The sequence below is a fragment of the Mytilus californianus genome, unplaced genomic scaffold (assembly GCF_021869535.1).
Source record: "Mytilus californianus isolate M0D057914Y unplaced genomic scaffold, xbMytCali1.0.p SCAF_6, whole genome shotgun sequence".
NCBI lineage: Eukaryota > Metazoa > Mollusca > Bivalvia > Mytilida > Mytilidae > Mytilus > Mytilus californianus.
In genome coordinates, this window is record NW_026262712.1 from 100,424,716 (window position 1) to 100,452,207 (window position 27,492).

General features: G+C 31.8%; 1 protein-coding gene across 1 annotated transcript in view; it reads right to left on the bottom strand.

The window, feature by feature from the left end:
• The window catches only part of LOC127706689 (hemicentin-1-like), a 78,693-nt gene that overhangs the window by 15,083 nt on the left and 36,118 nt on the right, over positions 1-27,492 (bottom strand). The window contains exons 3-7 of the mRNA XM_052211348.1: positions 12,340-12,573; positions 10,798-10,932; positions 4,911-5,081; positions 4,028-4,198; positions 3,604-3,774 (exon numbers count right to left, since the gene is read on the bottom strand). Coding sequence (XP_052067308.1) covers positions 3,604-3,774; positions 4,028-4,198; positions 4,911-5,081; positions 10,798-10,932; positions 12,340-12,573 — 882 coding nt within the window. The remainder of the gene's footprint in view (positions 1-3,603; positions 3,775-4,027; positions 4,199-4,910; positions 5,082-10,797; positions 10,933-12,339; positions 12,574-27,492) is intronic.

Below are 27,492 nucleotides of genomic sequence, written 5' to 3' on the forward strand. Positions count from 1 at the left end.
AATCGAGAAAAGAATTATTGAGGTCTGTTAGATTTAATTATTTTGGATGTTTTAAACTTTTATGATAATTAATAAAGACATTATGTACTTGTACATGCTATTTACAATGTTTTATTAGCACAGTCATAGCAAGGTTTTGTTATCATATGAAGATAAGACATTGCAGTGTTTGTGACCTCATTATTCTAGCAAAGAAAGAAAAATAACAGACATTAAACTGAACAATCTATAAACAATGTTAATCTCTCAATTTAAGTGACTACATATAAAGTTTAATTTTCTTCTGTGGTAATAATGCTTAATGCTTTCCTAAATAGTTTAAGCCCATATTCCACACTGCTAACGTTTTCTAGTGGGTTGATTCCTGCATCCAATCTTGAAAGAAGATGGTTTTCAGGTGTCCTTTGAGGAATTGTCTGTATGTCTTCATCTTCACTATTAATGGCTACATCCTCATCATCCAAATCGCTAACACCTTAGTCTTCTGGAGGTAAAGAATTCTGAAATTCGTCATGATTTCCAGCATTTTCGAAAAGTTTTCACAAGCTTTTATTGGTCTTTTTCCTGAATTGAACTTAGTCAGAACACCTGTTATGAATAGCTGACTTGGTGTTTTGTGATTTTCAGTTGATAGTGGGTGATTGTTGTACTGATAGTTAAACATAACTTGGCTTTCATTTAATCGTGGAATAAAAACATAGAAAAAGCAAAGCATGTGTACTTCTTCAGTTATATCTAGTATTTTTTTTGTGCTCCATGTATGTATCAGTCCACCACTGGCTCTTTCAATATCTCGACACAACAACTGTAATCTGCAAAATATTTTTGTATAACAAGTTGAAATTCAAACTACACCGTCGTAGGTATTTCGTTGCATATTAACTTTAGTGATTTCATTATTATTTCAAGTCAAGAGAGTTCAAGAAATTTCGCGAAGCCTCTTGTGTCCTAAATATAACCACTGAGCTTGTAGCTGAGTAGAAATTGTGTATGTTATTAAAATTTTCGTATAAAAACACTTCATGTCTGCAGCTTGGTAGACATGGGGAGTCATTGATTCCTTTCCTCTGAATTCCAACTTTCCTTCCCAAACATTAAATTTTCAGAATTCCGTTCCCCTGTTATTTCATTTTATTTGTCAAGTATAAATTAACTATATTTTTAGTCATCTTTTCTCCCAGTTCCTGTCCCTAACTTCTGATTCCCTCTGCTCTAACCCCCGATTTTTAACCCCCTCATTCCCGGGTTCCAATAACCATGCACACTTTCTCATAATACTGTAAATTTAGTGTAAATACTTTACTATATATAAATTGTATATAATTTTTCAAGGAACCTCTGATAGCAAACTATCTGAACGTTATTCCTTTGAAACCCAATTGTTGTAACTTTCATGGGTGCAGCTCGTTTCGTAACATGGTCGTTTCGTACATAGACGATTCGTAACTAACTAGGTCGTTTTGTAACTGAGACGTTTCGTAACCTTATGACAATATATAATAATATGAGTTGTAGGTTATGGAAAAAATGTTGAATAAAAGTTTCTACAAAACATTTGTTATTGCTTGTAAGGAAAATTATATCTTTTGAAGGAGTTTTCCACCTAAATAATTTTCTTTGTAGTGGGTACTGCTTGAATGTACGCTCTGACGAGAACTCAGACTGTCAAGAAATATCTTTGGACTTATCATGTAGTTTTTATTAACCCTAAACATATATCAAACATGTGTACCTTCTTCGAACATTTTCTGATGTATCATCGTCCATTGTATTTGAAGTGCTAATCCGGCTGCAATAATTCACCATTTCCTTGAATCGATACGTGTAGCCATGTAGTAAGTCAGTAAGTATCTTCAACAACGGAGAATATATTTTCCCGCCAAACTTAACAACAATTTGGAGTCCGTCCGAACGGTTAATTAGATTGTACTTTGTTAAAAAGATTTTGATTGGTAGACATAAGTGGAAAACTTACGGTATGGAATGAAAAACTTACGGTATGGAATTTTCATACCGTATGAATTCAAACGCGTTGAAAGTGAAGACCAAGGCGTTGAAAGTGAAAACCAACGCGTTGAAAGTAAAACCAACGCGTTGAAAGTAAAAACCAACGCATTGAAAGTAAAAACCAACGCGTTGAAAGTAAAAACCAACGCGTTGATAATAAAAACCAACGCGTTGAAAGTAAAAACCAACGCGTTGAAAATTTCATACGGTATGTTCATACTGCCAATGACACGAACGGCCACTCATACAAATCCTACAAATCTTTGCAGAAAATAATATTTTTGTTACGGTATACAAGTCAGATAATGCATATTTTAAGGTTTTTCTTGTCGTATAAAAAAACCTTGGGGTATCAGGATTGCCCAAAGAAAGACCTCCCTACGGTCGTGCTTTCATTTGATCAATCCTGACACCCCTCGGTGTGTTATACGACAAGAAAAATATTAACATATGCATTATCTATAACATATATATTATTTAAGGGTAGGAAAGTTATAAATATATAAAAAAAAAATGTATCGGTAAATGTCAATTGCTTCTCAAATACGAGGCCTTCTATAGAGATAATTGAATCAGCCAACTATAAGAAAATGTCTGATAGACTGTTATTTTCCTTTGTATATTTTAATTGTCTTTTATAAAAAGGGCAGTAGCTATGAGACATAAAAAAAATTAAAATATGATTTTGTTTTGTTCAATCATTAATGAAAGTGATATAGTGAAATTATAATTCGCTTTTAGCAGCCAGTTTGGTTCAACTTTGTCAAAATAAGCAAAGAAACATCGCTGATGAACAATTGACTGGCAAGTGAATAAATCGACCTTATTGAATCCGTATTCGTCTGAACCTCAATTTAACCCTAAGCTAGAGATGGGTTACGCATACACTAGGCGTGTTCAGCTATTAAAGGGAAAAGAATGTCAACATTAAAAGTGAAACAAGGTTTAACCATTTGATTGACTGATTCGATCCACAAAACTCATTTTTATACAGGTAAACACTATAATGAACATATTTTTAAATCTATAATATGAACCCAAACAGACCTAAAATAATCCAATAGCACGTGTTCGCTACCTATTTATATCTATATGTATGTTTATATCCCGCTATATGACCGTCGGCAGTCTTCGAAGGTCACCCTGATGATCAATTAGATGGCGTCTAGACTAAAATACACATGAAATGCTGATACCTATAATCAAGTCCATGCATCGTAAATTGTTTATTTTAGACGTTGTATAATTTTAAAATACGTTTTAGTATGTTTTAAATCAAACATGAGAATTTGAGTCAAATCGCTGAACATGAATTTGACAGCTAATGCCCTTAAGAAGAGTTAGTACTTACCTTTCATACAGTTTATCAGACACATACACAACTTTTATTTATACCTTATTTTGTTTCAATTTAGATTGGCGCTCAATATCAATTCAGTATCTTTTTAACCTCTTTTTATAGTTGATCTTATGAATTAGCCAATTTGCCAACGTCTTTTGTTATTTCGGGAATACATGTTTTAATTGATATGCCTATACATTTAAGTACATATAATGTCTTACAATTAAGTTTAAAAGAATATTATTTGTAGTAACCTGCACATTCAGAAAGTTCACATGAAAGGAGGTCATATTCTTCTCCATGACAACTAGCGCCACCATTGGCTTGTAATGGATTGTCACAATAACGTCTCCTTCTTTGTTGTCCAGTTCCACATGTAACGGTACAATCTCCCAGGGAATTCCAAGAGGACCATCCTCCATCAACTATTAACAGAAATACAACATTTTATTTTGATCTAATATGCGCCTGTTTTCAATAATTTCGTCCGCTAACAATCGCAGTGTTTCTTTATTTTCAAAGGTCAATAATAATTTTTTAGTCATTCTAGAATTTTTTTTTTTTTTACCAATGGAGTAACACTTAGTGTTAAACATTATACTTTTCATGATTATAACTGTTCACGTTTAAAAGTAATACTCATATATCAAATAGGAAATAATAGGAAAAAATAGTCACCTGGACATGCAGATAATGTACAGGAGATGTAATCATATTCTTCTCCTTGACAATGAGATCCGTTGTTTGCTGGTGCAGGATTAGTGCAATAACGGGTCCTACTTTGTAGTCCAGTTCCACATGAAACGGTACAAGCTCCCAAGGAAAGCCATGACGTCCATCCTCCATTAACTTAAAATACAATGTAAGTGAAATATTTCAATGAGGAAGTGTGTAATTACTTTTAATAATTTCATTTGAATACAATCGCGGTGATTCGGTGTTGTGTTGAATTGGTTATCAGTTTAAATTTCTATACGTTTTGAAATCAGAATATTTTCTTGACTAATGAAATAACTCTTAATAGAGAGAAACACACAAGCGACATTATCATCTGCATTAAACAAAAATAATAAAACTTCTTATGTATATCTTTTCCGCAGGTTTATTGTTTTCTGTTTGGTATTAAATTGATAATTAAGATCCATTTTGTTACATCTGGTGATCCGTTTATTTGGCAATCGCTATGGCAATCAGCAGTGTTTAAGAACATCCGTTGTTCGACCTGCTAGTCAAATGCGTTTTGTTAAAATATACTTTTTCACTTTTTTGGTCTTTTTGGAAAATGTTGTTAGTGCTGTATTTATACCCCTCCACCAAGACATTTGTTTTGCATGCACACGTATAAAAATTGCGGTTTTTTTATCCAACGCAATCATAGGTTTGAACGTTATTTTCAATTTAGACTTGTTTACAAACAAAGATGTATATACATTATATAGTCAGCTTTCAATTATTCTAAAATGTAACATATCCTAGTATTATTTAAGGACATTATTCTTTAAAAACAATTACATTAACATATATATCATTATCTGAAATAAATACAGGAAAATCAGGTTACCCGGACATGCAGATAGTAAACAGGAGATGAAATCATTATCTTTTCCTTTGCAGTCTGCACCACAATTTGCTTGTGGAGGATTATTACAAAAACGAATCCTTTTTTGGAAAACATTTCCGCATGATCCTGTACAAGGTCCTGAATTTGCCCATGACGACCAACCTCCATCAGCTAGAAAAATATATAAAAATAAATTTTCAAGTACTAAATGCTAATTTCCATCAAATATTTAATGTTTTATTTTATCTTTAAACAATGTTAGGTAACGGCTAAAAGGGCTTACGTTAATTTTTTAAACATAGAAATGCAGAAATGAATTTGACCAACCAAGATGTATGTTTTAAATATTTTAACATAATTTTCAAATATTACTGTTGTATTGGATGTAAATTGGGTAGTCTCCATTTCTAAGTTTCAAATTAGTATGTTTCAAATAAGTATTTTCTGAATTAAATGTTTGCTTAAATATAAAGTAGCTCTGCTAATTCAACTATAAAAATAAAATCAAGTCACTTTATATATCTATTGAATATTATTGTTTTCAATATTTTTTCAATACCATATTTTAACACATCTTTGAAATTGATAAGGTTTTCCTTGAAACTTGATCAGGAGTGACTCCGATGTAAAGAAGCATACTCTCCACGTGTACATATGAGCCGGTATTTGTTTGAAATATAAAAAAGTATATATGAGCCGGTAGTGTATCATTGCCACCCTTCTCTATTACACTTTAGATGAAGTTTAAATTGGACTACAGCTTGCAGGAATACACTGATTCCACTCCAGTTAATTATCAGCAACTATTTTTGCATTGTTTAGATATGTTTTACTACTGTTAACAGGGAAATTTTCGCGCCAGCTTTATTTTCGCTATTTTCGCGGTCAGAGTTGAAACACGAAAATAAAACAACCGCGAATATTTCAAGGAAATCCGAACACGAATATGAAGACCACACATGAACGTATGTCAATAGGATGACTAATTCAAAACATCGGTTTCACAGACGACAGATCTATACCGCAAAACATAACTTTATTTCTAAAGGAAAGTCAATGTTAGATATGAAAACTTTATCTCATGATAGTCCTAATTAATCCTAGTGGACATTACGGATATTGCTAAATGAACAACTATAGTTACAGTCATGTAAATGATACCTGTCAATCAGTTTTAAAATGATTACCCATTGTATCTGCTGCACCGATCAATCAGATTAAAAGATTAAAAGTTAAAAGATTAACTAATACGCAGCAATTCTGTCACAGTAAATTCTTTACACAACGCAATGTATAAAAATACAATTGAATTTGCTTTATAAACTTATTTTTTGATTTACTATTCTTATTTGATTTCATTTGACTTGATATACTTTTCTTTTTGATTGTATTTGCAAACTATTACTATTTAATTATATTCATTTTTTAACTTAACTTTTGAAATACAATTTCTTTTTTAAATTTCATTCCTCTATTTTTTTTCTTGATTGTTGTACATTTGTAAATAAATTTTTGAGTTCTATTTATGTATGTCTCTGTTTAGCCAAAATCTGATGTCAGGTTTCACGATGATCGAATCGGGACGAAGTACTAGCCACAACACGTCCCGGGAGTTGTCGACACTGACCTCCTCCTGTTACACTGTATTGATCCATATGGTACTTTACTCATATAAAAACAGAGTGAAATGTACAGGTAGCAAGATCAAACAAATATTTTCTGTTTTTATTTCTTATATAGCAAGCCAGCGTTTCAGCGTTCCCCTTATCATTGCATCCTATTTATACTTTGCAACCTGAACACGATCATATCAAAAACGGCTGATTATGTTTACTATATACATTACTCGCTCTCTAGCTTTGTATGGCGCCATTTATAAAAAGGACATAAATGTGTGAATTGTTCATACAAAATTACTGGTTGAAAGAATAGCGATGTTATTTAGATGTTTGATAACATACTGTTTTCCAAATATTACTATCTGTCGTATGACATACTTATGTAAAGTAGTAAAATTTACAATTTGTAGGGCACAGACTCAGTTTAAGTGACAGAACGAATCAGGGATGGATGTACAGCATATTAAAGCTCGTAGGAGTTAGCAATTCTATAAACTGAAATTGTACATTCATGGAAAGTTAGAGTGTCAGAAGACTCATCTTATATGTACATTGCATTACGTTTTGGAGTTCAAATATACTGCAACGTTATTTGGTATCCCGATAAAGACTAGCTGTTAAGTCTTATTGTAGATTTTCTCGTTCCTGTAATTTCAAATATGTATGTTAAAATTTTATATAGAATTTAACGAATCACCACATGAAAGATGGTTTTGATACTTATACGTATACCTCTACATATTTTTGATAGGAAAAATGGGGAAGGATATAAGACAAATAAGAGCTAGTAGGATATTGCAAATCTTTGAACTGAAATTGTACATTCATAAAAAGCTAGAGTTTTGTAGTGAAAATTTATATTAACCTCTACGACGTACATGTACCACATACTAGATATATACTAAACACTTATAAATTCAAATATATAGACAGTATATTCTTGTAAACAACCACAATTCGAATAAGTACCTTAATGGAATTTAATTAAACATTAATAGTGACTGATGCCGTTTTTCAATCTTGATATGATAATTCCTAATCGAAATTTGCAGACTAGAAGTAATGATAAACAGAATGAATTTTGAATTCCAATTTTTAGTTTTCCTTTCCTGATTGGCTCATTGTTATTGAGATTACTACATTTCTCAATTGGTTCTTTCTTGTACCCTTTGTTCGTGAAATGGTTGAAGTTTAAGGGAGAGGATTAAGATAAAAAACAAAACCTTTATGTTATCATATGCATATGACTAAACTAGGTCAGGAACCTCGTCGGTTTTTTTTAATGTCATATTGCATGTGTTTGCTTATTTTTATTTTGGAGAATTTGGTGTTGATGGGAGACCTTTAATAGTTTCTTTTAAATTAAATTACAACTTTTAGAGTCTCCGTACGATTAGGAACTTGACTGACTGTATACACGTCTGAATTTTGTGAAAGACTGAATGTCGATGTGTGTATCTCTTTTTGTGACTGATGTCTTTGGATTGCTGTCTCATTGACGTAGTATCCAAATCTTTGTTCTGCTCTTTTCAGTACGAGTACGAACCATTGGTTATGGCCGGAGCGGTCCAAATAGGGATAATATTACATACAATATACGGACTAAACGCATAAAATACCTACAGTACATTGTAATGTATGTACAGTAAAAGAAACTTGCTGTAAATTTGAAATTATAAGTAATTGTCAATACATTCAGAAAAGAAGTGAACTGATTGTATACCTAGTCATCATGCTTAATGATTTTTATCAAACGCAAGGCGAGACAAACACATTTTTATGCAAATATTATTGATTAGTAAGAAAAAATGGTTAACATATATAAAGTTGTTTGTTCCAATGAAATTGATACCGGAATAAAATAAGCATTGTCTTACTATTTGAGTGACTTGATACTTTAGAATGATTCAAATTATCTCTATTGAAATGAAAATTTAGCAAACAACAGTGGCAGAATTGGGAACAAATATCATTGTTATTTTAATATTGGAAAAGGAGCAGACGAAAAAGACATTCTATCATAATATTTGTAGTCTGCTTTGTTGATATTGCAGAAATCAGAAACCAAATTCTATAAAGTTTAAAAAATAGTTTCTGAACACTATTAAAGAAGAAAATAAATAAAACTATACAAACCAACAAACCATTACATAACACATTACTATAAGGCTTAAGAGAAAGCGCACGTAGTTTTTCCTTGCTTAATTTCTGGAATTTCATATAGGAATTCAAAATCAGGGTCGGCTGTGAGCTAAACTTCACATCGTAAAATATAATTTGAGTTTTCCTATTGTGGACCTTCATTTCTATGAAGCAAAATTCCAAGAGGTCTCTCAAAGTTGATACGATATACTATGGTTTGCACTTCTTCTTTGGCCGTTATTGTATATTCGTAGATGTTATATGGTTATAGTTCATTAGCTACAATCGTGTGGCTCCAACTTAAGGGCACACGATACAATTTTGAACCCATGATGGATTTTTGACGGAAAATTGCTTAAAGGATATTTTTACCTAGTCAATTCAAATATGTTATAAAACATATCTTCATGTGCTACTTATTAGAGATAAATGCGGTCAGAATTAACCTTTACTAAAAACTTTGGTTTCTCGGACATTTCTATACTTTATACAGACATACCTAACTTTTGTGTTCCTAGAAAACGCAAGCAGATTTTGGTAAAATCATTTGCAATATCTTCTTTACATAAGTATGCTCTACATTTGTTTAAAACTTTTTTGGAAAGAATTCATTTTTATCAAATCTTAATGATTTTAGGAAAACAACAGCACTTTTGGCTGTATATTTATCTAATTTGAAAAAAAATCATTGGTGATTTTTCATAAAATTTGATACAAATAATCTGCATACATAATCAAGCCAAATGTCGTTTTTTAAAAGAGGGGTTCATGTACATGTACTCGTTTTCGAGCTAATGGTTAAAATCAGTCAAACATGCATCTTTTGCAGATGTGTCACAGTTTGACGTTGCGAGAAATGACATCTTACATTTACTCCCGTAAAACTGTATCGTTCTGTGTAGTGTTTTGGACTGTTGTTTGTTTTTTCATCGATTTTCGTTTGTTCATGGTGTTGTCTGTTCTTTTTCGAACTGGTTTTTTTCTATTGCTCTTTTTGTACTCTCTACCGGTTTTTCCAACATCCATAAATGTGAATAGTGAAAGATTGCGGATCCTGACTGTAGAAAATTAAATCTACTAGTTGCTCATAAATTGACAATTTGTGTCAAGTGTTAAATAGCCATAAGTCTAGACACATTGTATATAAATTTAACAGAGACAACAAAATATCATCTTATATTAACATTTAATCTCACATGCGGTGGAATGTGAACAAAATTCTATGTTTGAGGGATCAGTAGATGGCCTGTTACAAGTCAAATTTCTTCTCATGTTCAATCTACAATTATTTTCCGGTGGCAGACCAAATTAAACTAAATAAATTATGAGTTGATCAACCTAATTGATCTCTTTAGGCATAAAAGAATTATTAGTTACAGAAATATGTTATAAACAAACAAGCCAATTATAATGCATCAAGCCGATGAGTTGCCACAGCAAGATAAGATAAACAGCGTCATTAACATGTCATCAAAAACACAGGCGCTTAGGGATTTGATTTCTCATTCTCTCTCTCTATATATACATATATATTTTGTGTTTGAATTTTTATAGTAACTGTTCTTTAATATTCCAACTTGTTATCAGTTATTCAATGTGTTCTTGTTCTAATCCATAGAATATAACAATAGAAGTTTTATCTCGCAGGCATTGGTCTAACAAAAACATTATATATCTGAATGTTATATTTAGGTATATAAGTTAAACTTTCAGAGACGAGTCAAATGCTTGTGTTTTATATGAAGTCCCTCCATTTTTAAGTGGTCCGAGTTGTCTTTAAAACTAATAAACTAAGTCTTTAAATGATCTGACTAGTTTTTAACTGTTCCTAGTTGTCTTTACACGTGGATCGAGTTGTCTTTACAAGTGGTCCGAGTTGTCACATATACACTTATATCCCTTTTAACCATGTCGACCTTCCCTGGGTGAACCTGCCTACTGAAGAAATTGTTAATATTTTTGTCTTTAATGTGCACAAAACATTTGCATTTGGACGTTATGCAAGCAAAAATAAACCAATAAACCAAAAAAAAAAATACAACCAACTGCAGTGTTGGGCTTTATTACAGTCGCATTAACATGTAAGGTTGAATAATGAAATAACGGAAACACACAAGGAAACTTACTATGGGTTAGTACAGTACATGACTCTCTTTGAATGGCTTCACCTGTACATGTACCCGAGCAGATGCGTGTTCTCTGACGCTCACCAATGCCACATGCAGCATTACAATCACCCCACGTTGTCCAAGTCGACCAATCTGTGATTTTAGACACACACAAAAAAATATTTACAAACGGTAATATTTAAGTAAATAATATATAATGCAAAAACAATAACGGCAGAACGCAACCAATAACTTCCACCTAAATACAGGCTCACTAACAGATGGCAGATTTACACATGTATGGAAGTCTTAAACCCTTAACCCTTAACCCAATATAGGAGGGATGTGTAAAAGCACAACATAAGAACAACGGATTGAAATTCCACTGTGAAAACCAATTAAAATGGTTTGGATTCGATTTTTATTTATTCATAAAAGCAACAAACAAAATGACAAAAGACAAAAAAGATAGTAACGATCAAGGGGAACTCCGAGCTACTGGATGCTAGTTCTAAGTCCAAATTCTATTTATGACGTCTCTAATGTTTTCATAACTTTGTCCAGTACCTTTTGCTATTCTTGGAAATGAAATACATCAAAATAAAGCCACATTTTAAAATAGACCAGGTTTTCGAAGAATTTTGCTTTTTATACAGATAAATTAGAACAGACTTGACTAAGACCAAACATATTTGAATTAACTACAAGCCAATTGTCTAAAAGGTACTGAATATAATGCAGTGGATATGTCTGAAAATTGACAGAAAGATTTAGAATGACTGAATAATTTATTGTTCAGTCTTTTAAGAGCTATAGGATAAAAATTATCGTTCAGTTAAAATTGTGTTTACTAGTGCTGGTTATGTATTTTTTTCTCTTAATATTTAAATCAATGTTAGGTCCGATAAAAACAATATCAAATATCTTATTACAACATTGAATTAAATACTACAAAAAATAAGTTATTAATATATGTATTTGTTAATGTCATGAACACATTCGTTAAGTATTTTTTTTTACCTTGGTTATACGATCTTAATTAAGCGGGAAGAACTGTATAGGTAATTCAATTTTTGATAATGTGTTATTTGACACTTGACTTTCGGACAGTCCGGTCTGGTAATCTCTGACCCATCCACTTAAAGTTTATCAGATTTGATGTTTTATTCGATGTGTTCATACTTGTAATACTGATAGAAATGGGTGCGTATCGAATAATATAAGAATTAACATAGTAATAAATAACTTGTAATAATAAAAAATAGTAATTAATTTTTTTCTTTTGTAGATTGTAAATTGTAAATGTAATGATAAGGAAGCTGCTAAGGACATGCAGTTCAAAAACATTAACATAAGTTATACATGTATGTTATAAAATTAATAAATGCCTACTGGGCTGATATCACACATAGTGTTTGTATTTATTTCATAGTTTTGTTTTTTCTTTTCGTTTGAGTAGACCAAAATGTAAGTGTGTGTAAACATTTTGCCCATTGTCACCCAGTAGTTAAAACTTTAGACCTATTATGAAAATTGTATACATGAAAATAACGCATTCACCTGATAACGAAACTGTAATTTGCGGTCCTTTCATTCCATTTAGTGGCTGACAGTAATAAATAGCAAAATCATCTGCTGTTATAGTTTTTATTTTCAAAGAATTAGTTGAAGACATATCGTATTTGTCGTTGTCTGATAATGTTTGCAATCTATTCTTGTCTATAATATACCAATATAAAGGTGTTCCTGATAAAATGCAGGTCAGCGCGACTGTTGAATCAATGAAAGTTTGAACTGTAAAAAATAAAGAAGAAAAAAGTATTCTGATATTGGAATTTAAATTACGTGCGATGATATGCAACAAACACTCTAACAAATGACACATAATTCTTATTACAAATAGACAGACTGCCTGAGTTGAACCTGCTTGAAAGCTAGCGTTTCGCATTTATATACAAGTTTAAATATTGGGAAATCAACCGGTGGAAACTAATTAAATCAAGTAAACAATGAATTAGTAATAAGTTTGAATTTATAAAAGGAAACATTCCAAATGCTTCATTCATAGAAAAACTGTCTTTCTCTTTATTGAAAGGAGATAGCATATCAACGGGTAGTAACGTCGTCTTATCGAGGAGCATTTAGTTCAGTGATTTTGTCATCATTTGGTACAGTGGGTCATGGTTTGGTAAGGTCACTTTCCAGAACGATTGCCTCAGTTCTGTTCAAATAATCAAATAAAAAGCAAATAAGATGTTTGAAAAAATATTTTTAGTCAAACGATCTACATTGAAATTGTTGTTTTTTAAGAATTTACGCAGGAAAAGAGATTGACATGGTTCAGTAAAGTGTCTAAACAATTTTATCGAATTTGTCATGGTTTAGATCAAAATTAATATATACTCGTTAACCTTAATACTATTGGTTTGTTTGAAGGCGCTTGTAAAAGAAGAAGTTGCACCATTTACCAATTGAGTAAGAAAAGTAAACTTTTTAACCAAATTTGGTGAGCGTAATTAGCAAACCGTAAAACTTCGAAAATTTTATGGACGCCATCACGATCGAATTGGTCGACAGTTACGGAATATCTGTTTCACAGATGCCGACGAATATGTTCCAATTGTCGTAAACACAATCCCGTCCGAATAAGACTTGTCACTGGGTGTGTACTTACATTAGCAATACGACGGCTGCATCATGTGGAGCAAGATCTGCTTACCCTCCCGGACCACATGATATCACACCCGGTGTTAGTTGGGGTTTGTGTTGATCAGTCATTATTTTTCTCTGTTGTACTTTGTGTGCTGCTGTTCGTTTTTTGTTGTTTTTACCCTGTCTTGTTTTCGACTGATGAGTTTGAATATCCCTTTGGTATATGTTGCCTCTCTTTTCCAATTATAGAGTAAATCTCAATAATATAATCCATTTCAACTGGCATTCGGTAAAATAAATAACAAAAACAGAAAGCGTTGCTTCTTTTTCACCTACAATCATTTTTCTGTATGTCGATGATGCGTGGACTCTGTCGGGGATTTACAGACATCATGAGCAGCATCATTAGTCAAATGATTAAAGACGTTTGCTTTAAATGGCAAGACATAGCGGCTAATTATTCTTGTTTGATATTTTCTCTAGCAAACTATTCATGGGTTGTTTTTATTTTGAACCAGACTATGTGAAACAGATGACAACATAACGGTAAACCAACTCTGATTGCGTCCGTGAAATTTATAAAGGGATGATTTCAACTTCACCACTTGGAACTCTTGGTTTAATAGCTTCCTTGTGAGCAGAAACCCTCTATCAAGGAAATCATGATAGGAAATACAAGCCCTGGAATAGCGTATCAACTGGTAGATATTATATACTCCGTATGCAGGCGCTGCTGGAATGTTGCTACATAGAAATAGAAATCATCTCTTTTGTGGTTAAGTTTTGTTTTCAACCGACCCTCATTGTCAATTTCTAGATGTAAGTCAAGATATGAGGCAGACTTAACTGTATCTGTTGTATCCTTTATATCAAGTTCAATGGGATAAATGCGGTCAACATGTCACCAAATTTTGATTTTTTTTTTTAGATATCACTTTATTTCCATCAATTGCTTGTTACATTGACTTCAACAAGTCCAAGCTCCTTGTGAAGAATAAATATAATTTACAATTCTATTATATTAATAAATTATAAAACATCAATCTAATAAATGTTTTTTTACATTAACTAAGAATTTAGCTTCTTCCAACTTTTTAGTATAACACATTCGTTTTGTAAATTCTCTAATGAATAGACAAAATACATCAAGTCTTTTCATTTTCTGATCAGATAAATAGTAGTATTTATATATTGAATATCCAATAATAGTAATAAGATAGTAAAACCAAAGTAATATTTATCTGATATTTTATAGCCAAAAACAAGATCCTTTAATGTAATATCTTTTTCTATGTTTACTTTTTGCAATTAATTATAAATTTTTCTCCAAAATTTGTTTAAAAAGGAACGTGATATAAAATAATGATAATAATCTTCTTCAGTAAAACATTTGTTACATAAATCATTGTTTGTTACCTTCCATCTAAACAATTACTTTTTTGTAGGTAATATACTTTGTAAAAGTTTCCATCGATACATCTTCAATTTATTTTCTTCTAAATAGTAAAACAATAAAACTGTACAATGATTTCAAATGAAATTCTGTTTGCAATGGTAATACATCCAACCATATATTTATACCAATCGGTTTTCTAACTTTTTTCTTTACTAATTTATTTGACAAAAAAAGAAATGTCAGTATAATTGCCACTTATTGACAAACATTGTCTTTTTACATTGACTCTACTTCTATTGGAACTCTCTGATCTTAGACATTGTACCCAATCTTTTGGGATTGCGTTTTTTAAGGATTTTAACTCAGCTATCCAGTTGGTTTTATTTTCTATTTTTTGCAAAATTACATTTTGTGAAATTTCCCAATTTTCATCTAAAATATCATTTATATAAATCAAATTACCGTTTATGCAATTTTTGAAACATAGACTTTTGTTATCAAATTTAATGTATTTATTCCCCAAATAATTTTTTGTCTAATTTCGTAAAAGGTTTGTAGTTTATCTGTCTGTCCTCCTCCTGCTTTCATCTAGCTTTTTAATACATGTTTATAACATTTTGGAATATTTTGTAAATATTAATCAACTTTATTATAATCCATATTCATATAAACTACTAGGCTGTTTTTTCCAAAGCCTTTTAAATATTTTAAAGGTATAAGTTGCCATTTGACAATATCTGTATTTAAGATTCTACCTATTCATGATGCTTTAAGTGATTGAAAGTGACTTTCATAATCAATCATATTCAAACTCCCGTTTTCATAACTACCAGTCATCATATTTCTTTTAACTTTATCTGGTTTGTCATTCCAGATAAATTTAAAACATTTTCTTTCTTTTTCTTTTTTATATTTTTCTCGAAATACACATGAGCTAGCTAAATAGGTGAAGAGTGGTATAATCAAAGATTTGATGATCAAAATTGTTCCTAACATAGTGAGATTTCGCTCTTTTTAAGGAAATTACAACTTGTCCATTTTCTCTATTTTATTTTCAAAATTTAATTTCTCACATTCTTCTTTATCATATCCAATATAAATTCCTAAAGCTTTTACAGGTTTATCTGTCCAATTAATATTTGCTGTCTTGTCTTTACTTTTTTCGAGTTTTCCTATCCATAACCTTCTTTTTTATTTTTATTTATAGTTAATCCCGAATAAGATCCAAAGATTTTAATTTCATTTAATGCTAGTTTGATATCATTTTTATCATTAAAAAATAAAGTTGTATCATCAACTAGTTGGCTTATTTTAATACAATGTGCTTTCCTATCTGAAATCCTTTTAAATCTTTGTTATTTCAAAGTCTCAGTGCCAATATTTCAACGGATATGACAAAAAGTAGAGCAGATAAAGGACACCCTTGCCTAATCCCTATTGAATTTTTAAACATTTCTGAAATCCACCCATTATCAATGATACATATTTGAATATCATTATACAAAGTTTTAACCCAATTTATGATGATTCATTGAATCCAAAGTGATATAAAGTATATAACATAATTTCCATTCAAGAGTGTCGAAGGCTTTTTGAAAATCGACAAAAACAATAGCCCCTTTTATATTATATATGTCTGCATAATCTATAATATCTTGAATTTGCCTTAAATTGAATCCTATAAATCTATTTTTTATGTATCCAGATTGATCTATGTTTATGAGTTTTGGTAGAACTTTTTTCAGTCGTCGAGCTAGTACACGGGACAGAATTTTTAGATCTACGTTTGATAATGAAATTGGTCTGTAATTTTCTAATTTTAATGGGTCCCCCTTTTTGAATATTAACGACAAAACACTAGACCATTGCGAGTAGGTCAATAAACGTTCTTCATGACCCTTATTATATACGTTAACAAGTATATATTTAAGCCTCTCCCAAAACATTTTTTTATTAAATTCTACGGTTAGACCGTCAAGCCCAGGAGACTTATTCAATTTCATGTTTTGTATTGCCTCAGAACATTCTTCACGCGTAACTGAACCATCACACATCAGCTTTTCTTTATCATTTATTTTTTTTTCTAATTTTGTATTATTAATGTATTCTTGAGATAATGCATCATTCGGATTTTGTGATGAAAATAATTTTTCATAATAGTTTTTAATTACAAGTAATATCTTGCTTTGATCTTTTAAAACATTGTTTTTTTTCATCTCATAATTTATTTATCGATTTTTGAATTTGTCTTTGCTTTTCAAGTCCATTTTTCTCTGGCTCTGATGTGTGTCCCAATGGCTTTCTCATTATAAATCTTATTCAGTTCTGATTCTAAATTTTTAATACGATCATTCAAACTAGAGTTACACATGTTTAAGTGGTCTCTTTCAAACATCTTTTCTTGTAATTCTTTTTCTAAGGTGCGTGTGACTTCTCTTTTGGTTTTAGCTTTTGATTTACAATATTTTAAAGTAGCGTCTTTGATTTCAAGTTTTAATATATCCCAAAAAAATCCGACAGTCTGTTTCTCTATTTTGGTATTAATTTAAAAAGTTAGTAATCAAATTATTAATTATTAAACTTTGATATTCTTTATTTTCTAAATAAGAATTATCTAGTTTCCTAAAACCATGCTCCTTTTCCGACGCCCCCGTTTTAAATATTAAACAAACACTCAGATGATCAGTATACTGAATCGTTGCTTGTTTAATTTTGCATATATCTATCTGAGGTCTAAAATTACTACCAATCAATATTAGATCTATACTACTCGCCTGTCATTTATCTTTTCTCCTCCAAGTAAACTGTTGTACAATTTCATTCATAATTCGCCAAATATCAATAAGATTTTTTCTTTTAATAATGCTTTCAAGCTTGATACTGGTTGTTTGTTTTGGTGATTGTTATTTGCACTAGTTCTGTCAATATTTTTAATGTTTCATTGCAATCTCCCCCAACTATTGGAATTCCTATTCCATTTTCTTTTATAAAGTGTTCCACTTTTTAAAAAAATGAATTTCTTGCAGTTTTGCTGTTTGGTCCATATAAACAAACAATTGAAAAAATTATGTCATTAATTTGCAAATTTAATAACACAATTCTTCCATCTTTATCTGTAAAATGATTTATAACCTCATATTTCAATAAATTGTTAATAAATATCGAGACCCCCCCCCCCCTGCTTGTGGATGTACCATTCCTGCATAAAACATAAAAGTTAGTTTGATTTTGGATTTCATTTTTAATGTCTAAATCTCTATATGAGTTTCTTGTAATAAGGCTATTGATATATTTTGAGATTTTAATCATGTCAAAACCTTATTGCGCTTTTCTCTTGAGTGCATGCCATTTACATTAAGATTACACAATTTTACTGTGTTATCAAATAACATATTACCAAGTTTACAATTCTATCAATAACATTGAAATAAAACATGCAGTTCTCTCTACACACGTATATCAATTTGGTATACACACATCTTGTAAAATAATGGTAATAATTATAAACATCATAATGCGGGATTGCATACTCATTTTTTTTGTACATTCACAGATACATGGATTATTATTCTGAAAATCTTTTGTGTAACTCTATTCTATGTTTCTACAACCGAGATATTTATAATACTCTCTTGTAACATACATTGTTGGATTAAATATGTAACATTCATTTATACACATTGAATTTGTGAAACTGATATAAATATGTGTATATAAATTTGCACGGAAATCATGGAAATTACCTTTGTTGAATGGATGTTTTACAGGTTAGTAATATATCACTTTTATTATAAATATGAAACACAGAAAAGTATTATTAGAAAGAATATCATCAAGAACGATACATAATTTGTGTGTGCATACGATTTCACTTTTTGAAATAAAATATAGGTTTGGTTAGGTACCAGTCTTGTATTACAACTTCAGTTTCCGGTGCATGTCAAAACATGGCGTGAAATAGTCCATTTGTTTCTGAATTTTTTTCTGGACTCAATTTTTTCTGTTTGATTAAAAGTTTATGCTGAGTTGAAACATATATTTAGATTTTAAAAAAAATCTTGCATCTTTTTGGGGATATCAAACCATGAAAGTGGAAGGATATCATGTTTACTGGAAGTGGTGCGGCCTAGTAAAAACAGCAAACAGAAAGAAGAAAAAAACAGTTTTGACTTCAGGGTTACATACCTTTTTATGCTTCGTGGCATGACCCACTTTTTTTCGATTAAATCACAATTTCACATTACTACATACATGATATGCACATGAACGAAATTTCTATGTAGGATTTTATTTTAAATTTTTTTCAAAGATCAGCTGTTTTGCATGTAAGCCTATGGAGCAGTCAATTACAAGACTGCAACCTGCAATGGGTTTTTTTCCCTATGTTCACTGCAAGGAAGTATCTTATGTGGACTTTTGTGTGCCCAGAATGACAAAACATTATGATTAAAGTACTTTTTCAGAAATAAAAATCATGGGGTATCAAGTTACACTGAAAATACTGAAATTATGTAATAATTATGATTTTTTTTAAACAAGACACCATACAAAAGTATAAAAAAAGATATAAAGCACAACAGTTTAAGGTAAATTGAGATTCTGTTAGTATTACACATATGATTTTCAATTAAAAAGACCATAGAAAGATTTTTTCCTTCATGGAAACTTCTTCTTGTGATTAAAATTCTAGTTGAGCAGTTTCATTGGAAATCAGTGTAAAGTTGAATAGACAGCTATATACAAAAGTAATTTTTTTCTTTAGGGTTATTATTTTTTTTGCTCAATTGTTGACATTTAGGTAGAAAAATATATATAAAATGAACTTTTGGTGAAAAGATTTTCACAAAATGTTCACTTTACCAGAGTCTATGACTCTTTTCCTGTCTGCGGCACTGCATTGTTAATTGAAATTTCCATATTTGGGTTAAAAATTTGTTTAAAAAGTAGAATTTTTCTAATACTATCCATGATGACAAAGAATTTTGTGCCTAGGTGTGACAAGTAATCAATATTCTTACCAAAAACACCAACTTGAGTATTCATTTTGTTTATTCTAGGATTTTATTGCAAATTGTATATGCATAGGGGTGTGAAGTACAGCCCAAAACCATCATATAGTAGGCATGTATAAAGACATGTATTGTCAAAAAAGAGAAAGGTATAGTCTTTCTTGTCTTTGAAAAGTTGTATTGCAACAAATTTTTCAATATGAAAGAGTTATGGGGTAGTTTTTCAATTTGACTGAAACAAGAGGCTCACAGTATCCACATAATTATTTAACATTCATAAAGATAAACTAGAATGAGATTTACAGATCATTTGATAGGCATAACTGATTTCCAAAGTTTGCCTTGTTTGAGAAAAGGGTACTCCTTTAATAATGGGATTATATTTAATAATACAAGTAAACAATTCTTTTAATGGCATATTTTATGTTCAAATATGGCTGCTTAATGAAATAAAATAAATGATTTATTTTTTTAAGACATGCCATTACAGTTATAGGTACCAGTCTTGTATTACAACTTCAGTTTTCGGTGCATATCAAACATGACGTGAAATAGTCCATTTTTTTCTGAATTTTTTTCTGGACTCAATTTTTTCGATTAAAAATTTATGCTGAGTTGAAACATATATTTAGATTTAAAAAAAAATCTTGCATCTTTTTGGGGATATCAAACCATGAAAGTGAAAGGATATCATGTTTACTGGAAGTGGTGCGGCCTAGTAAAAACAGCAAACAGAAAGTAGAAAAAAATAGTTTTGACTTCAGGGTTACATAACTTTTTATTTTTCGTGGCATGACCCACTTTTTTTCGATTAAATCACAATTTCACATTACTACATACATGATATGCACATGAAAAATTTTTTCTATGTAGCATTTTATTTTAAATTTTTTTCAAAGATCACCTAGCTGTTTTGCATGTAAGCCTATGGATCAGTCAATTACAAGACTGCAACCTAATATTGTTATGATCATTAAATGTTTGAATTAGGCGTTCCGTTTCTATAAATAGTACAGGAAAAAACCTATATAATATGTAAACATAAACCAGTTATATTGAGTTCATCAACGTTTTATCTGTATTGATGTCTTCTAGTATTGACTGCAATAGGTACATATCACGATCATATTTTAGTTGTTTCAAACTTAATTCAAATTCCCGTTTTATGTATCAAAAGGTGAAATGTAAAAGATCTATTACTGTTTTACTACAGCATGTTCTTAATATTTTTGTAATATTACATATATTTATATCTTGCTCAACTATACAATAAGAGATCACACTTTCTTTACTTGTATATATCATAACATTATAACGTGTTACTATACTTAGTATTGTCTCATTGCCACAACTTGTACATAATAAAATACACAAATACAGCAAAACAAAAACATTGTTTCCAAAATTGTTTATACATGTATGTCAATTTCGAAAAACGTTGTTAATATGTTATTAATAACTCTTTCAGTTTGAGGTTACTATTTTTCATATTTTTTTGTATTTTTTATATTTTTAATAAGATAAAATTATTTACAGAGTTTTCATTTATCATATTTATATTAGATGTTTAAGTTTTCCCTGTATTTTGTTTCTTTTGCATTCTGTTGTGACTGTTTCTGTCCTTAAGTCTTTCTGGTGGTGTAGGCGGTGTTCTTGCTTTTGGATCTGGTTTGATGTGTCCTGAAGGTGTTTAACAAATTTGTCCATGGACTGTTGAGACTTGATTGTTTTGTCTTGAACATCATTATCAACAATCTTAACCTTTTTGTTGTGTTTTTCATTTTTTGTTCATCTTTGTCTGATTTACTGGTATTTTTCATGTAAACAATATTGTCACTAACATCATTTTGTATAGGTGCCTGTGTTGATCGTACTTTGCTATTTGTGTGTTCATCATTCGTTTCGTTTTCTAGGACATTCTCATTTTCAGAGAAATCTTTTATACAATCCATCATTTTATGCCCACTTTCATGACAAGACTTTCACACCCAGTCATTAGGGCAATTTTGCATAATGTGCCCTTTTAACAAATATTTATGGCATATTTTTTCATTGAAACTTGTGCAATTTGTGCTATTTTTGAAATGGCTAGATTCAGGTTGACCAGGATGAAATATTCTAGCATAATATTTTCCAATTGTTAGATCTCTTGGTATGGGTTTATCTAATATTTTACTGATGACTAATCTGTCCCCAGTTTGACAGTTTGTTAGTTTATCATCCACTCTCAACCTTTCTCCAAAAAGACCCTGGATGATGCATCCTGCTAAAGTAAGAGCTCTGTGTATTTCTCGTCGTCCGCTGACAAGGGAACATTTTTTTACTTTTATTCGTATGGTATCTGGTTGGAGATTGGAAGGATTACGGGGATTATGTGGATGCAAGGGAATCTGCTTGCCACGCAGATTTTAACCTTTGAATCAACAATGACAGTCTGTCTTCCTCATTATCCATGTATATTCTCCACATATTTCTGATTCCTTGAATACCTTTCATATACCCAGCATGGACTTTAAGAGATATGGCTTTATAGATTTCGACATTTGTAAGCCATAAAGATCGGGCAGGTTTGGTCGAGCCGTGTACATCTTCATCAAGAAAGATGGTTTTCAGTCGATCGCTAGATTGTGAATTGTTTGGTGAATTTATTCGGTCTTGACTAATAGGATTATAACTGTAGTTTTTATCATTGTTTTTATCATTGTCATCATCTATTTGACTATTTTGTCCAGTTAACGCATTAGAATAAGACGCCATATTTGCTTTGTTCACATTGTTTACATGGAAGATATTAGCAAGCAAAATCGTGATACAAGCATGAACATTAGCACAAAGCATCATTATTATATACTTTTTAAGAAAAAAGTGCTGGCCATAAAAGAATTCATTTTTTCAAGATGGCCACAGTCTTTTTCTAAAATGGCTGTTGTTTCCAGTTCGAATATACTTATTTTTCTAGAAAACTGTTTTTCTTTTAGTAAACAATTATAAGGTTTGATGGTTACCTTCCTTACATGTGATGTAAATACTATAAATGAATGATTTACATTTCAGGGTTTGCGCATGCGCAAAAATGTTACAAAAATCACACAAAAACCTTGAAACTATTGACTATATACTCAATTTTTTTGGATTTTAATTGATATTATGAATTGATTTTATTTCAAGGTTATTCTACATATGCGTTTAACAATTTCGCGCATGCGTAAATTATTTTTATATATAAAGAGCGATTTGCACGCACTTCGAGGGCACACGTACTGGTGTAAATCGCTGCCGATTATAAACACGTCATGGGGTCCATTGTCAGGTTTTTTTTAAAGTCTCCCAAATACTTTCTGGTTTGCCCCTTAGTTAAGCCATCAAGTCGTACCTGACAGGATGTGCCAACGCGGTATAGCCGAGCCAAGAAGGAATTGGCATAAATCCTCCGGATGGTGTACAGGTCACACGGAAGTTAAATGGCAATAGTTGAACGATCGGGCTGGGTGAAGGTACAACATCAACGAACCAAGTCTAATCCCATACAATAAAGTGCAGTTTCAGGTGGTAAAAGGATAATCCCTCGGCCTGTTAACAGTATTTTCCCAAATATTTCTACAGTGACTTTTAGATAGGTTTAATTTTGATTTCTGTTTTGCAATTATTGTTGTTATTGTTAGTTTTTATATTGGATTTGTCTTAATTTTTCACAATGGTGAAAATAATTCGTCTGTCATCAGTTTCAACAGATAGTTGGGAAACTGACTGGTCAAAGTGTTGTTTGTGTCAGGAAGAAACAATTGAAACGTTAAAATCAACTTCCGATGGGTATAAAATGTTGACTACAAACATCCCCAAGTTTCACGAAATGAATAGCTTACCTATACATGTATCACTAGACGTTAGAAGGTTAAACAACGGTTCCGGCCGAAATTGAAAGCCTTTAACACTGAATTGTGCTCGTGTAAATTATGCTCGATGGTTTCCGATTCATCTTCGAGATATGACCTCCCTTTAACGAACATCACCCACAGATGGCAATGGAATTTGCAAATGGTAATTTCACTGTACGTAAGACCAGCAAATTGTTTTCTAATATGGCAATTGATCAGGCACATGAACAGAATAACGCAATCGTGATGGGCAATGATGATGACATAGCTTAAACCGAAGATCCCTCAGCATTGAGACGATGGATGGTACATGTAGCTGGACCAGAAGTCAGTAGACCCCATTTCCATTCTCAATTTTATCTGAAAAATCTAGTGGTTTGAGTCATTCTACAACAAATGAACGACATCATGAAGACTCTACGACAACACAAAAGGATTTCTTCGGAAAGGTTCAAAGGCTTTCTAAAGTGATGAATGAGTTTGAAAATCCATTTTTAGAGGAGTCATCTGATTTGTAAAAGCTTGACTCTAAGGAAATTGTTGATTCGGAAGCAGGTAAGATATGTAAACTCCAAGATACTGGGTCCAAACAATACGAAGACTTTTTGAAACAATTGCAAAACGAAGGAGAATCTGCTTTTAATGACCCGATAACAAAGATCAATTTCCCATTACTAGTATTTTGCCGAAAACGAAACCAGAAACGTCTTCGTCAAAAACAAAACTAAATAACATGAAAAGCGATTGCAATATCTTTTCTATACTTTTCATTTCATGTAAAAGTAGGCAGTGTGACTTGGAAGATTTCTTTAGCCACGAAAACCAAACTGCTCCACCGTCTTTGTATCAGGATATCAGGATGGCACTTTAAACAGTGGTATGAAATCGCAGCTAATGGATATACTTGAATCATTCCGCGATTTGTAATTAACTGATCCACATTCTGACGCCTTTATCATTGTTAGGGTAGCAATGGTTAATTCCAGGCCACGACGTGGGGCAAAAACATTTGGTGATTTATGCAAATGATGTCATACTGCCTTACATAAAATCTTGCACCTATAAATATTCAAGAGTAGACATTATATTAGACGTTTACATAAAGAATAGTTTGAAGGCTGGGACTAGAAGAAAGCGAGGTGCTGGTGCTAGACGGAAAGTTGTTGGTTCTGGTAGAACGCCAAGGGTTTGGAGTAGTTTTCTCTGTGAAGATGACAACAAAACGGAATTGGTCAAGTTTCTCGCCGACAGAATTGCTTCTTTAAAGATAAACATGTTTATGCTACTTAAGGTGAAAATGTTCTTTGCAATTTCAATACGGATACTTCCCAGCTGTTCCCTTGTAATCACGAAGAAGCAGATTCACGAATGTTGTCCATGTTGAGCATGCTGTTGTTAATTTTTGTAAAGAAGTAATCTTAAGTAGTACTGACACGGATGTAGCAGTTTTAGGAATTTCAGCTTTCGAAAGACTAGGTGTGGACAAATTGTGGATAGGTTTTGGAAGGAATAAAGACTTTCGATGGCTTCCTTTACATGACATATCAAATTCGTTAGGTCCTCGTGTATCTGATCTTCCTTTCTTCCATGCATTCAGTGGATGTGACACTGTATCGGCATTTCGTGGGAAAGGAAGAAGTAAGCTTGGCAGACATGGGAAGTTTTTCCAGATGTAACGGACGTTTTTACCCGCTTGAGCATGAGACCAAACTCTATTGAAGACACAGACATGGACATCATAGAAGCATTTGTTTGCATAATGTATGACAGAATAACAACGACATTTTTTTTAACGAGGCACGATTCGAATTGTTTTGCCAGAAAGTAACGGCCTTGTGATGCCATTCCACCTACCAGAGGTGCTCTTCTGGAACACACAAAAAGAGCAGCATATCAAGGCGGGATATGTTTGGGCTCAAACGGATATATGCATTCAACAGGTACCAAGTCCTGAACACTGGGGTTGGATGAAAGAAAAGACAATGACAGTTGGACTTCATTGCTTGCCGTCGCATCCTCGTGTCAGGAACTTTTGAAATGGGGATGAAGGAAATCCAGCTGTGTGGGTAACTGTAAATGCTACCGTTCTGGCCTTCCTTGTACGGGCTTATGTACATGCAACTGTCAGTTAGATAAGTATTAGATAAAGCAACCTGTCTTTCTAACCAAATTATGCATTTGAACTGAAAAAGTAAGAGATATCTCTTGTTAAGTTGATGGAAATGTTAAAACATGACATCTTCGCCGTTTTGGCCACAATTTTGGAACCATAAATGTATTGACTCATCGTACTTTAGGAACTGTAAGTTACTTTGTTATCAAAATTTACATTGGATTATACTTACAACACAGCTTTCAAAGGATTCACGAAATGTAGCCAATTTGAGCTGACGCCATTTGCAAAATGAGCGGTGGCCATCTTAAAATATTAAAAAAAATTATGGCCAGCAGCTGTTGTTTTTTTTAAATTAACATTTAGTTAACCTTTATACCAAATTTCATGCTTGTATCACGATTTGCACAATTGTTTGCATAATATCTCCCACTGTGATTTTCATCTTGACATTCAATTTCTGGAGATTTCATACAAACTAAACTTTGAATTTACTGCTGGATCTGCTCTTGATTAAGTTCTTTACACAACTGTTCAATTGTTTGCGACACTGTTGTTTCCTTTTAAATATAATTACAATTTTTACGGAGCTCGCTCGTGGACAGCCTTAGCATACCAAGGGACGTAATCTAATTTTGAATTAATTAGTGAGAAAACATCATCTATATAGCGGAAAGTGAAGTTAAAGTTAACTTCTTTTCTTTCTTCCTAAGAAGATCCTGTATGAAGTCAGTATGAAAGGAGATGTGGGGATATACGCCAATGATACAGTAATCCCACTACAGAACTAAACTAAAGTGCACCATACAGTCTTCAAAAAAAGACATGTGTCTATAAAATATGTCAAGCTCTTAATCACCCAGTGTCTATAAAGGTGTTAACAGATCAAACAGAGACAATCGAAAAGTTTCAGGCCAAATATAAGTCTAAAGTGCATAAGTCCCTCTCAAAATCCTTATTTGGTTGATTTCTGAAAAGAAATTGAAATATGTTTTTGACCTGTCGGTGTAGCCCGCATCTTAACAGTTAGAATGCTAAAAAATAACTAATTTAAAGAGCAATGCATATTAACACCAAGTATTCCGTTAAGTTGTGACAGGGTAAACATGTAAATTTACAGGCCATGACTGTATAAATGATATTTAATGTCAGCACAGGAGTGTTGACTGCTTTGCTGGTGATACCTCGTGACGAAAAAAAACCCTTTCAACCAGCATTTTGTCTTAAATACATGATTTTTATTAGTTGTTATTGGTGGAGCTAGTTTATAGTAAATGCGATTACTCTCCAATCTGTTCTACATGTCTTAAGTGTTTATGTTACATGCTGTTGTTTGTTTTGCTCTGTATTGATCTGATAAACCAAGTCTTTCAACTACTTTTAATATTTTTTTTCTTTCTTGTGTTGTGCTGATACACTACTGTCCAAGTAAAAAGGATGGTTTATATTCCTCAAACATGTTAAACCCTGCTAAATTCTTTGCGTGCCTGTCCAAAGTCAGGAGCCTGTTATTCAGTGGTTGTCGTTTGTTACTGTTTATCATGCTTCAATTTGTTTTTCGTTTGTTGTATTGTAGATAAATCAGGCCGTTGTTTTTACCCATTTGATATTTTTTTACATTTGGTTATGCCGGGGCCTTTTATACTTGCTATGCAGTATGGGTTTGTT